The sequence below is a fragment of the Bufo bufo genome, chromosome 9 (genome assembly GCF_905171765.1).
Source record: "Bufo bufo chromosome 9, aBufBuf1.1, whole genome shotgun sequence".
NCBI lineage: Eukaryota > Metazoa > Chordata > Amphibia > Anura > Bufonidae > Bufo > Bufo bufo.
In genome coordinates this window covers 50,320,715-50,335,716 of record NC_053397.1, presented here as the reverse complement: position 1 = coordinate 50,335,716, position 15,002 = coordinate 50,320,715, and the positions used below count along the sequence as shown (strand labels likewise).

Sequence of the window (15,002 nt, the reverse complement as noted above, 5' to 3'; positions counted from 1 at the left end):
CCTGCATATCTGTTGTTCTGTCAGGTCTATTGGTTAATACTAAGTCCAGTATGGCCATCCCTGAACCAGTTGGGAAAGGTAATTGTCTTTGATTATTGCCAAGAAACTGTTTCCTTTATGAGATATACAGGTTTTATTTTCCCAGTCTATATCTGGGTAGTTAAAGTCCCCCATAATAACGTCCTCATTTTGATCTGCACCTCGTCTATCTCATTTAGTAGCAGATTTTCTGTGGACTCTGGTATATTAGGTGGTTTATAATAAACTCCAATTAGTATTTTAATATTTTTTTGCCTCCATGTATTTCTACCCACAGTGACTCCAAATGTTCATGTCCCTCACTTATATCTTCTCGAACTGTGGGCTTTAGACAGGACTTTACATAAAGGCTGACCATTCCCCCTGCAGTATGGAAAAGTGTAGTGTACTACGCTTTTGCATCCTTTTGTCCACAACAAATATGTTAAACGTAGGGCAAAAACATGATGTAAACCCAGCCTACGGTACATATGCCGACAAAATGCCCATAGACAGGATCCTGCAGTCACAACTGTATTGATATTCACAGTTAGCTGTACTTTTCAATACAACGGTTTTTAAAAAAAACATAGCACGTGGTATACTTCTTTTTAATATCTGTCAATGGTGAAAATATGCTACCGTATAGTGACTTCTGGCCATGCATTGGGACATTTTAAACTGTCCAAATCACTGTCAACACCTTATTCAGGTTCTGGTTTATTTAGTATCCACTAGTACTGACCTCAGATACCTAATTAGTGTTAAGCCAACTTGCGATTTGCAAGTTCGTCATTCGGGTTATCTAAGAATTCTGTAATGGATTACGTTGCCACGGACCATAACGGAATTCTATGGCGACATGCACCATGGAAGATTATAAGAGGCATTCCGTCATAATACACTGCGTGCAGAATTATTAGGCAAATGAGTATTTTGACCACATCATCCTCTTTATGCATGTTGTCTTACTCCAAGCTGTATAGGCTCGAAAGCCTACTACCAATTAAGCATATTAGGTGATGTGCATCTCTGTAATGAGAAGGGGTGTGGTCTAATGACATCAACACCCTATATTAGGTGTGCATAATTATTAGGCAACTTCCTTTCCTTTGGCAAAATGGGTCAAAAGAAGGACTTGACAGGCTCAGAAAAGTCAAAAATAGTGCGATATCTTGCAGAGGGATGCAGCACTCTTAAAATTGCAAAGCTTCTGAAGCGTGATCATCGAACAATCAAGTGTTTCATTCAAAATAGTCAACAGGGTCGCAAGAAGCGTGTGGAAAAACCAAGGCGCAAAATAACTGCCCATGAACTGAGAAAAGTCAAGCGTGCAGCTGCCAAGATGCCACTTGCCACCAGTTTGGCCATATTTCAGAGCTGCAACATCACTGGAGTGCCCAAAAGCACAAGGTGTGCAATACTCAGAGACATGGCCAAGGTAAGAAAGGCTGAAAGACGACCACCACTGAACAAGACACACAAGCTGAAACGTCAAGACTGGGCCAAGAAATATCTCAAGACTGATTTTTCTAAGGTTTTATGGACTGATGAAATGAGAGTGAGTCTTGATGGGCCAGATGGATGGGCCCGTGGCTGGATTGGTAAAGGGCAGAGAGCTCCAGTCCGACTCAGACGTCAGCAAGGTGGAGGTGGAGTACTGGTTTGGGCTGGTATCATCAAAGATGAGCTTGTGGGGCCTTTTCGGGTTGAGGATGGAGTCAAGCTCAACTCCCAGTCCTACTGCCAGTTTCTGGAAGACACCTTCTTCAAGCAGTGGTACAGGAAGAAGTCTGCATCCTTCAAGAAAAACATGATTTTCATGCAGGACAATGCTCCATCACACGCGTCCAAGTACTCCACAGCGTGGCTGGCAAGAAAGGATATAAAAGAAGAAAATCTAATGACATGGCCTCCTTGTTCACCTGATCTGAACCCCATTGAGAACCTGTGGTCCATCATCAAATGTGAGATTTACAAGGAGGGAAAACAGTACACCTCTCTGAACAGTGTCTGGGAGGCTGTGGTTGCTGCTGCACGCAATGTTGATGGTGAACAGAGCAAAACACTGACAGAATCCATGGATGGCAGGCTTTTGAGTGTCCTTGCAAAGAAAGGTGGCTATATTGGTCACTGATTTGTTTTTGTTTTGTTTTTGAATGTCAGAAATGCATATTTGTGAATGTTGAGATGTTATATTGGTTTCACTGGTAAAAATAAATAATTGAAATGGGTATATATTTGTTTTTTGTTAAGTTGCCTAATAATTATGCACAGTAATAGTAACCTGCACACACAGATATCCCCCTAAAATAGCTAAAACTAAAAACAAACTAAAAACTACTTCCAAAAATATTCAGCTTTGATATTAATGAGTTTTTTGGGTTCATTGAGAACATGGTTGTTGTTCAATAATAAAATTAATCCTCAAAAATACAACTTGCCTAATAATTCTGCACTCCCTGTAGAAGTCTGTGCTGGCCATAGACTTCTATTATAATGGACTGCAATACGTAATGCCTTTTATAGGCTTCCATGGTGCATGCCGTCATAGAATTCCGTTATGGTTTGTGGTAATGGAATTCTTTGATAACCCGAACGTTGAACTTGTATATCGCAAGTTGGCTCAACACGATACCTAATAATTCATTGCTTCACTGGTCCCCACTCAGTCACTACCGATCGTCACACAGTGGTCTAAAGCTTTAGATGAACTAGAATTTAGATTCAGTCTCTGATTATCAAGTGTAGATCCATGGTGATCCAGAAGAAGTCATTTATATTTAGTAAACCAGTCATTTACCAGTGATCCCTGGCAACACAATCAGAGATGATCAAAGCTATGAAAACTTTGATTCGGCTCCTCCGCCGAATTCCACAAAGAAATTTGCTTTGTGACGAATTACTTCGTCACGAAGTGCATTTCTTTATGAGTAGTGGGCACAAGGAGGGAGAACAGCAATTACGCCACCTCCGTCATTGAACCCCCCAGATGGTGTTTTCATTCCTGATCTAAGATGAAAAATGAGGTATTTCAGGTATTAAAAATAATAATAATACCTCATCCGTTTGAGCGTGAAGAGGTCGCCACAGCCATCTCAATTGAAGATCAAGAGCAAAATCCCACATGGTGCATGATGACACCATAATGCTGGATGACGTGGTGATGTCATACCATACGTCACTGTGCACAAGATCTACAAACAAGGTGGCCGCGGCAGCCCTTTTCGCACTCAAACGGATGAGGTGAGTGTTTTTCTTTTATGCCATTTCAGAGAAAATTGATTTGTTACCACAAAACACAAGGAAATTTGGCTTTGCGGCAAATCTAATTTTCCCTGAAATTTGCATCAAAGTCCACTTCGGATACTTCAAGTCGCTCAACACTAAACACAATGTCCACTTTCCTACCTCCAAGACCTAACCCTTTTATGCAAAAAGTCAGACGGGCCAAGCAACCAACTTAGAAACCTATGTTCTCGAGACCCTGTTAGATTTGCATTAGCATTATTTGTGCTTTATTTTGTCTAGGATTACACTGAATAACTGTTTATGATATTTTTAACTTTTTTTTTAATCCACTGTCAACGTGATTTTCAGTGCAGTGCGAAGCGTTGGAAAATACCAAGATTTTGAAGGGTAATGAAACTGCTGATTGAGAGGCTGTGCAGTGCTCAGTAAATGAGTTAAAGACTGCATTTGAGTGTCAAACAGCTTGTGGCCGTGTCTACACATTTGCAGCTAGCGTGCATTAACACAGCCAGACCTGTAGTTCTGTGCTTTCCAGCAGAGATTTATTCCAATAAGCTCCACTCCATTTTTTTTTATTTTTAACTGGCTTCGTGTCCCCATGATGCATTTTAAGGTGATCTACTGCCGATCTGCTATATTGTACACCTGATTTAAATGAACGGGATACTTAGAGATTAGTACACCATGGAGCGTTCATCACGTCAAGGCTTCTGCTTCAGCTTCATGTTTAATACAAACAATGGACTGGGGAATTAAGACATAGATTAGCTGCAGTTTCACATTCCTACAAAATTAGTTTTTCTCATGCCAGGCCGATTTTATGGCGTACCTTTCTTTGAATAATTCACCTTTCTGCATTCAAGGTTTAAATTATTACATGCTTTTAGCAGTGAATTCCCAAAATATTTAGATGACACATTGGCTAGAGTACTGTATCATAAGGTGAGCTGTATAGGATTGTTTGAAACACATATAGGCCAAATTTAAGATTAATGGGGTTTTCCAGTTTGTATCAATATCCATTCAAATAGTTTTTTGGAAGGTAGCAGTAATTTTGTAATGTATTTCTTTTACCTTTGCCTAAGAAATTTTCTTAAAGAGGTTATCTGAGACAAAAAAATGTCCCCCATATGCCGGGACCCTCTGTCACGACCATGGTCATGGTCGTGACTCCTAAACCGCATGCTGTTGCCTGCGGTCTCGTGTGGTTGTTTCAACCACAGGTGAGGGCCGCTTGTATGTTGCCTCACTTGTGGTTGCCGTTGGCAACATGTTCTTATTATGTGCTTGGCAGCATAGCAGCCTGAGCTGTTGCTTGGCAGCTTGCTGCAATCTGCATGCGGTTGCACCTGGCAACCTGTCTTTGTAGGTGTGCCTTTTTATATGTTTGGTGTGCACGAGGTTTGGGTGTGTGCACTGTGACATTTTCCCTTCACTTGTGGCTACCCGAGGCAACGTGTTGTATTGTGTACATGTGGTGGCAGTGTCTCGGCCTTCTGGCTGACTCCCAGGACACGGTTGCCACGCATGTCGTTGCCTACGGTAACAGCTGCAGTGTGATAAGTGTTTGTACACTTCCCCTGTATGTGGCTGTTTTCCCTTGCCTGGTGTAGGAAGGGTTAACTCCCTTCTGTGTGTGTGTGAACACTGGGTGTATCTGTGTGGCTGTGGCTACATGGGCTATAAAGCCTCTGCTGAGAGCAGTAGTCAGAGGGGTACTTCCGCCATGGTCTGCTGGAGTCGTCCTCCTACTTTATACCATCTGCCAGTGAGGGCCACCCTTGTGGTCATAGATGTTTATACGTTAAGTTGATGTTGTATTCCTTTTGTTATTTAATGCAGCTATGGATCTGGGTTCCTGTGTGTGTGCATGTGTGTTGGCTGCGTCCATTTAACTATGGTGTGGACATCAGCGTGTCAGCACAGGGATCCAGTCAGCAAGGCTGTGGAAGGTAGGTGGAACTAGTGCAGTTCACCTGCCATATCCAAAGGTCTGTTTTTGGTACCCCTTTTCCTTGCAGCTTGGCCAGTGAGACTCCTGTTCCTCCGTGCCTAGGAGGAACAGGTCGTCTTACCCTGCTCCTTGTTCCAGGGCAATCCTGAGGGCTAGCAGGGATTATTAGGTTCCGGTGTATGAGCCCTCCCACCATCAGGGTTGGCTCATATGGTTAGGAGTCAGGGTCAGATTAGGGAAGCTCTAGGAGGTGACCTGCTCCCTATTTCTGTCGTCCTGGCCGAGCAGCCACTAACATCTTCTGGCATTGCACGGCTGAGGGTTTCCCCCATCCTCAGCCGTGACACCCTCATATTGAATTTACTTACCTGGCTCCCTGCACAGCTCTTGCTGCTTCTCCCCTTGCACGAATGAAAGCATCCGGTGTCATGGGGGTGGGGAGGCAATGGCAGGCGGTGACAGGGACGAGCCTCCCTAGCATCGCGGGTGATGCTAGGGAGGCTCATCCCCCGACCACGCCTGCCATTGGCTGCTCCCCACTGACACTGGATGTATTCATCTGCGCAGCGGCGGTGCAGGACCAGGAGCGGCGCAGGGAGCTGGGAGCCAGGTAAATTTATTCAGTGTAAGGGGTCTGGCATATGGGGGAGATTTTTTAATCCTGGATAACCCCTTTAATGCTTTCTAAATGATGTTAAGAAAAGCTCAGGCAAGATGGCCGCCCCCATACTTATGTTCAGGAAACAGAATAAAAAAATCTGCAATCAGAAAACAATAACAAATTAGAAAAAAGGAAATGTGTCGCTATTTGATTTTAAACGGGCAGAAAAAAGTTATGGTGACACATTTCCTTTGAAGGGGTTGTCCGGGCTTTTGATACTGATGTCCTATCCTCCTCCATAGACATACAGCGGCGAGCAGGAATAGAGATGGGAGACAGCACGTGCGCACTGCTGCGAAGGCCATCTACTCATACAGCTGATCTGCGGGGGTGCCGGATGTAGGACCCCCCGCAGATCTGATATTAATTACCTATCCTGAGGATAGGTCATTGATAAAAAAAAGCTAGGACAACCCCTTCAAGGACTGTTAATTGTAGTTCTGAGGAAAAGTACCTAAATTGGTAGGTACTGTATCAATCCTGCTTGTGCTGAAGTAACACTTCAGGGCATGTGTTTAGGAGCTGGAGCCAGCTCATTTATGATTTAGAACCTGACAAAGGAGCTTGTTCATCTGTAAAATTCATCGTCGTATACACTGCCAATAAGAGAACTCTTTTATTGTGGAACACTCTGGAACCTCAAATGTTCAATCTGGATGAGCAGGACTGACACAATATGTCCCAGGTTTAATGTATTTCTCAAACTGGATACCTGGAGTACCATCCTGAAGGAGAGCAGCTGAAGCGTAAACTCTAAGGAAGAACAAACGATGCTCCTTCATTTAACCACAGTTCCCTATTAATTTAATTTTTTTTGTTCATATTAAAAGCCATGTTAATTGATTGTCACAATTATAGTGTTCCTTAAACTGACTTTCCCTTGATATTGTTTCGAATAATTGGAAAACGTCAGATACAGCTTTTCTCAGATGTACACTTGAAACATGGAGTACTGCAGTGATTTTAAAATACAATGCATTCAAAAAGTCTTCAGATCCTGATTCACAATTTTCACATTTTGTTTTGTTATGGCCTTGTACTAAAATAAAAACGAATTAAAACAAGTTTTTCCCCCCATCATTCTGCACTCAGTACCCCATAATGACAAAGTGAAAAAAGAGCGGTTGAAATCTTTTACTAATTTATTGAAAAGAAAAAACTAAAATATTGTATTGACATAAGTATTCAGAGCCTTTACTCAGGACTTACTGTAGTTGAAGCACCTTTGGCAGCAATTATAGCCCCCAGTCTTCTTGGGTATGACCTGGATTTGGGGATTTTCTGGCATTCTTCTCTGCATATCTTCTCAAGCTCTGTCAGGTTAGATGGGGACCGTGAGTGGACAGACATTTTTTTTGAGATGTTCAATTGGGTTCAAGTCAGAGCTCTGGCTGGGTCACTTAAGAACATACACAGAGTTGTTCCTAAGCGACTCCTGAGTTGTCTTGGCTGTGTGTTTAGAGTCATAGTATTTTTGGACCTCTCTGATCTGGTTTTAATTAAGAATATCTCTCCATTCAGCTTTTCCTCAACCATAACCAATCTCCCTGCCCCAGATGCTGAAAAATACCACCACAGCATGATGCTGCCACCACAATGCTTCACTGTAGTGCTGGTATTGCGCAGGTGATAAGCAGTGTCTGGTTTCCTCCAGACATAAGGCCTCATGCACACGACCGTTTTTTTTACGGTCCACAAAAACGGGGTCCGTAGGTCCATGATCCGTGACCGTTTTCTCGTCCGTGGGTCTTCCTTGATTTTTGGAGGATCCACGGACATGAAAAAAAAGTCGTTTTGGTGTCCGCCTGGCCGTGCGGAGCCAAACGGATCTGTCCTGAATTACAATGCAAGTCAATGGGGTCGGATCCGTTTGACGTTGACACAATATGGTGCAATTGCAAACGGATCCGTCCCCATTGACTTTCAATGTAAAGTCTGGAGTCTCTTTTATACCATCGGATCGGAGTTTTCTCCAATCCAATGGTATATTTTAACTTGAAGCGTCCCCATCACCATGGGAACGCCTCTATGTTAGAATATACTGTCGGATATGAGTTACATCGTAAAAACTCATATGCGACAGTATATTCTAACACAGAGGCGTTCCCATGGTGATAGGGACGCTTCTAGTTAGAATATACTACAAACTGTGTACATGACTGCCCCCTGCTGCCTGGCAGCACCCGATCTCTTACAGGGGGCCGTGATCAACACAATTAACCCCTCAGGTGCCGCACCTGAAGGGGTTAATTGTGCGTATCATAGCCCCCAGTAAGAGATCCGGGGCAGACCCCCCTCCCTCCCCAGTTAAAATTTCATTGGTGGCCAGTGCGGCCCCCCCCCCACCCTCCCTCTATTGCATTAATAATATTGGTGGCACAGTGTGCGCCTCCCCCCTGCCCTCCCTCTATTGCATTAATAACATTGGTGGCACAGTGTGCGCCCCCCCCCCGCCCTCCCTCTATTGCATTAATAACATTGGTGGCAGTGTGCGGCCTCCCTTCTCCCCCCCCCCCCCGATCATTGGTGGCAGCAGAGTTCCGATCGGAGCCCCAGCGATTAAACTGGGACTCCGATCGGAAGTCTATGCCAGCCTCAGTGCCTCATCACGTCTCCTGCCACAGTGCGCCGTGATTTGCCAGCCACACTGCCTCAACACATTAGAAGCCATAATGCCCCCTGACTATACCAGCCATGATTCCTCATCAAATTTACAGCCACAGTGCCCCCTGACTTTGCTAGCCAGATTGCCTCATCACATTAGCAGCCATAATTCCCTCTCACTATGCCAGTCTCAATGCCACCTGGCAACCACAGTGTCTCATCACATTGCAAGCCACAGTGTTTAATCACAGTGCCTGCTGATGACTACGCTAGCCACAGAGCACTATCCTAAGTAGGGCCAGTTCACACCACTTATTCTCCCCCCCCCCATCATTGGTGGCAGCGGAGTTCCGATCGGAGTCCCAGTTTAACCGCTGGGGCTCCGATCGGTAACCATGGCAACCCCAGGACGCTACTGCAGTCCTGGTTGCCATGGTTACTTAGCAATAGTAGAAGCATCATACTTACCTGCTGGCTGATGCGATTTCTGTGTCCGGCCGGGAGATCCTCCTACTGGTAAGTGACAGGTCTGTGCGGCGCATTGCTGTCACTTACCAGTAGGAGGAGCTCCCGGCCGGACACAGAGATCGCAGCAGCCAGCAGGTAAGTATGATGCTTCTACTATTGCTAAGTAACCATGGCAAACAGGACTGCAGTAGCGTCCTGGGGTTGCCATGGTTACCGATCGGAGCCCCAGCTGTTAAACTGGGACTCCGATCGGAACTCCGCTGCCACCAATGATGGGGGGGGGGAGAGAATAAGTGGTGTGAACTGGCCCTACTTATGATAGTGCTCTGTGGCTAGCGTAGTCAGCGGGCACTTTGATTAAACACTGTGGCTTGCAATGTGATGAGACACTGTGGTTGCCAGGTGGCATTGAGACTGGCATAGTGAGAGGGAATTATGGCTGCTAATGTGATGAGGCAATCTGGCTAGCAAAGTCAGGGGGCACTGTGGCTGTAAATTTGATGAGGAATCATGGCTGGTATAGTCAGGGGGCATTATGGCTTCTAATGTGTTGAGGCAGTGTGGCTGGCAAATCACGGTGCACTGTGGCAGGAGATGTGATGAGGCACTGAGGCTGGCATAGACTTCCGACCGGAGTCCCAGTTTAATCGCTGGGGCTCCGATTGGAACTCTGCTGCCACCAATGATCGGGGGGGGGGGGGAGGCCGCACACTGCCACCAATGTTATTAATGCAATAGAGGGAGGGGGGGCCGGGGGAGGCCGCACACTGTCCACCAATGATATTCAAACTGGGGAGGGGGGGTCTGCCCCCTGCTGCCTGGCACCACCTGATCTCTTACAGGGGGCTATGATACGCACAATTATCCCCTTCAAGTGCAGCACCTGAGGGGTTAATTGTACGGATCACAGCCCCCTGTAAGAGATCGGGTGCTGCCAGGCAGCAGGGGGCAGTCATGTACACAGTTCTCAGTATATTCTAACTAGAAGCGTCCCCATCACTATGGGAACGCCTCTGTGTTAGAATATACTGTCGGATCTGAGTTTTCACGAAGTGAAAACTCAGCTCTGAAAAAGCTTTTATGCAGACAGATCTTCGGATCCGTCTATATGAAAGTAACCTACGGCCACGGATCACGGACACGGATGCCAATCTTGTGTGCATCAGTGTTCTTTCACGGACCCATTGACTTGAATGGGTCCGTGAACCGTTGTCCGTCAAAAAAATAGGACAGGTCCTATTTTTTGGACGGACAGGATACACGGATCACGTTCTCGGCTGCAAAACGGTGCATTTTCTGATATTTCCACGGACCCATTGAAAGTCAATGGGTCCGCGAAAAAAAAACGGAAAACAGCACAACGGCCACGGATGCACACAACGGTCGTGTGCATGAGGCCTAAGGCTTAGAATTAAGGCCAAAAGGTTATATTTTGGTTTCATCAGATTAGACAATCTTGTTTCTCACAGTCTGTAGAGCTCAGCCAGAATGACCATTAGGTTATTAATCACCACCTCGCCTACCAAGGCCCTTCTATTATTGTTTAGTTTGTTTTGTGGCCAGCTCTAGAAGTCCCATAGTGGTGGATGTAAACAATGCCTATTAACTCCTTACATAAAATATAGGAATGCATTTACCTATTTACCTGTTTTTTTTTACCTATTTGCAGTGTACTGTGGCATTGCAGTGAGATGCTGCATAATGAATCCATGTTCTATGCAGGGTTGGAATGAGGCATAGGTAGAGTAGGCAGTCATGGAGTATTGGAGCAGAAATTAATGGTTCATAAAACACACATTGTCATGAAAGCTCTTTGCACAACTGCTCAGATTGTTGTAGGTGCCACTATGGTATAATATTGGTGAGGGAATGACATTAATCACACAGGAATAAATTTTCAGTGTGTTCCAGGAGTCCACTGTAATCTGGACCAATGGTGTAAAGGGACCAAGGAAGCTTATCCAGGCTTGGTTGAATGGATTCATAATAAAGATCCCATAGATTATTAGTCAAAGTTATAGTATACCTTCAGTATTATACATAGTCATACAGAGAGTTTTTTGATGGGTTCCATATCTATCTGTTAGAAAAAGTATGCCTGGAAATGGCCTGGGCAGAGGCAGGGGCAAAGTTGTAATGAAGCTGCCACTTGTGTCTGGAAAGTGAACAACAAAACTGTTGGAGCTGTTCTTACTTGTCAGCAGATGAAACAATCCTCTATGCTGGTGGTCTGTCTGGGCCGTCCAAAGCATGTGCACTCATGTAACCACTGCTTCCAACACCTGCTAATAGCTGGGTCAGAATACCCTAGATGGTGGGCAATTGGTCAAAACAACCATCCTGCTTCTCTTACTCCAATGATGCACTCATTCTCAAGGTCTGTAAACTAGGCAAAAAGTCATTGTATTGTAGAGGCATGTCTAGAGGTCAACGATCTTTTACCAAGAGGTGCATTAACCAACAGTAGCCTCCGAGAGACTCTTTATAGGGCAGCGGGGAAAACACTTTTGCGTCCTCTTGTGGCAAGACCCAATGTCTAATCAGACCACACCTGCACTCATTTTCATATCTGCCTGAGACATAACTGCATGCCAAGTTTTGCACCAATCCAACATTTCTATCTAGGTAAGTTACTTTTATTTTGTCAATGAGTATGCATGTTGTGAAGGCTTTGAACCATTAGCAACAGGTGCCAGTTGCAAAATATAAACTGATATTCTGAAGGAAGAGGCAGGATATGTTGCAATCCTGCAATTTTATATGGGGACTCATGAGAAGAGATTTAAAGTGGTCTCATAAAGTGATAGTATACCATTAAAATAAGCCATCACATTCTGACTGGTGGTAGAGTCTTATCTGGACTGTTTTGACGTTAATACGACTGCAATGACCTACTTCCAGAAGGCTATTAAATCCCTTTTTCCTTTCTTATAATGTTGTAACTGATCACACTTGTGTAGTGCCTTGTTATTTTGGTTTCTCTGACATTGGAAATAGTCATAATGAGGGTCATATGACTTAATTGTCAATGACCTAATATCATTTTTGTAGCTGGCCTCATCCCAGCAGTATATTACCTTTTTGCAGGGCAATTGTTTCATCTTATTTGCATGCAAATGGTAAAATGGTAAAAATAAAACATATTAAAAATGGAGCAATTAAATAACAGGCATTTCATTTCTAGAATACTGGTTTCATACATCATGTCACATCAGATAGGGATAATTAATGATCATTTATATTGGGCAGAAGCACTACCTGCTTCTTCATTAAACACTATAGAAAAGCTAGTGTACTGTTAGCTCATACATTTTATCTTTAGCTACATATGACAGTTCTGGTATTTTTATTTATTTGATACCTTGAAGTAAAGAGATTCAGTAACTCCTTTGTGTAGTAGGGATAAATATGCATTTGTTATTCAGGACTTTAAAAAATAACTGCTTCAATTTTTCAGAAATGAATAATACAGATGAAGATAAGAAAGTTTGCAATCTATCTTTATTAGCAAAAAATGCCTTTCTCCATTTGCCAGGTTCCTTTCCTCTTCCCCCTGCACTGATCATTCATTCTCATTTGACTGCTAAAATCTGTCTTCAGTCAAAGTGGATTATCAGCTCACTGAGGGATCAGGTTACACACTGTTTATAGAAATCTATGGACAGGGGAGGGTTCAGAGGTAGAAAAAGCTTCTGGAAGGAGACAAATACACACAGAGATGCTGTTGCTGGTTGTAGCAAGTGTTCTACCTCACCTCAGTATTGGATTCACAGCTACTCTGTTCTGTACTGCTGCATAATGTCCATTATGCTGCTGTTCACTAAGAGTGTGCCATTGTGAGAAAAGATGCTCTTTTTTCTATGTGTGCAATATATGGGAGATATCATAGCAGCTAGTCTCCACTCCTCAAGGCCTGAGCTGAAGAAAAACTGAAAATAAGATGCAGAGAATGTAGAGGAGGAATAGCCTAAAATACAGGACACGTGTCATATAATGGCTAGATATAGTGTTATTTCTCAGGTACACACACATGACTGTTTATCCTGAAATGTCACCGGAATAAGATGTACGCTTTGAGGGCTTTCACACTGCATCAGCTATAAGAATGTTCCACCATGAGCTTTAGGTCACATAGCTGATAACCATAATGAACGCTTTGAATATGACATAATTCTCACCACCTCCAAAAAGTATTCAAAAGAAATGACAACTTTCCATGAAGTACTCGACCCTTGTATAAATATTTGAACTAGTATGTGTCCTGAAAGGAACCAACCAACACAAGATTGACATCATGGAGTTGGTTTGAGAATTTTTTATTTTTTAGAAAATACTCATAATGATAAGCGTTTACATTATATTTACTTTTGTCATCACAGTCAAGCTAATATTCACATTTTCAAACAGACTTGAAATTATATAAGATGTGAAATGGCACATATACTATAAAAGAAAAACCCATATGAACAATGCAATATAATAAAATAATATTTTAATTGGTGATAGATTATGAATAATTACATCAAAACCCATTTACTAATAATATATTTGTAGAACTAAGGGGCACATTTTAGACACCGGTCTTAATAAGCACCTGCGCTTGCGGTGGATCGCTGAAGTTATGGAGAGGCGCGGATCTCTACATAACTTCGGTGTATCCACTGTCGAATCTAAATGTAAGACTTACTTGCTGTCATACATTTTGACAATTTTCTACGCCTAAACCAAGCGTAGAAAAAGATGCATGAGACGGACCTGCCAGCCCATCCCCTTCCTCGACCACGCCACGCCCCCATTTTGCAAGAAGTTGCAGATTCTGCTGCAACATGGTGTGCAACAGAATCTGCACCAGATATACATCACAAAAGTGGTGTATATCTGTTCCTAAAGGACCGCCTAAATTTTTTAAGTCATTTTCTAAGATCCAGACTACAGGATCGCATTAGTTACAGAATATGATAGCAGATCATATCCAAACACAACTTTTAACCTTATGGGTAACATAATAAATGGTTCCTTTTTTTAACAGCTATAATATGGCTGCAGGACTTGGACAGCCTATGCTTCTGGTGGAAGTAGCTCCTTTAGTTTAATACTTCATTAGAGGTCCATTGTGATCTAAGCTGGGTTCAAGTTGAAGATTTTGCAGCTGTAGTGCAGACATTAAAATATGGCTATATTACATTCCCAGATATCTAGTTGACATGCCAACATGCATTAGCAATAAAGTCTCCAAGGTCACATAAAAATATCTCAGCAAATAAGAAAAACATTATTGTAGTGTACAATACAACAGCAACATAAAATATCATATCTATGTCAAAATATAAATTCACAAATCAGACTTTTACTGTTTACTTTTCAGATTGTCCACCTTTATTAGTGAGTAGTAGGCCACCTAAGAACCTCTTTCTGACTTTGGTTTGTATTTGTCTCTTTAGAACCATCTCACCGCCTTTGCCGAAGTCACATGATGTTGAAATAGATGCCTACTCGCTGCACTGGACCTCCTCCCTCTTCACAGTTCACTCATCTCAACCGAGACATATTTGAAAAGAGCGAGAAGTACAAGCTAAAGTATCTGGTCTATATAATGATTTTTACAGTCTCAACGATATTGTCCGCATCTGAAGGTTGTTTTGTAATTATAACTTGTTTTCCTTACTTTTTCAGAAAACCATTGAAGGTGTGTTAGAAATGTGAGCTAGTCAATATGTCAGATTCCCACAATTCTTGGTCCTTAGAGCTTTCTAATCAATCATGTACAGTACCCTATCCACATCTCCAATTTTGGGTTTTCTAACAATTACCTTAAACAAAAAGTTTGTTCAAGCTAATTTAGCATGACCTCTCTCCCCATTTAGTAATAATTCAGTCTGTACAAAAAGAAAAAAAAGAACTTATTTATGTTTTGTGCTAAATACGGTTTGCACATGGTATTTTGCTATATATATATATTTCACTATATGATTTATACTTTATGTTATATCAAGACTGGTGCTTATGTTTTGAAGGGAAAAATGCAAATTTTTACTGTAATAATTA

At 42.8% G+C, this 15,002-nt stretch overlaps 1 protein-coding gene across 1 annotated transcript in view; it reads left to right on the top strand.

Annotated features, from left to right (window-relative positions):
* The window catches only part of PLPPR5 (phospholipid phosphatase related 5), a 303,783-nt gene extending 289,123 nt beyond the window's left edge, over positions 1-14,660 (top strand). Inside the window, exon 6 of the mRNA XM_040408734.1 lies at positions 14,631-14,660. Within this exon, the coding sequence (XP_040264668.1) occupies positions 14,631-14,660 (30 nt within the window). The remainder of the gene's footprint in view (positions 1-14,630) is intronic.
* Positions 14,661-15,002: the final 342 nt, after the last annotated feature.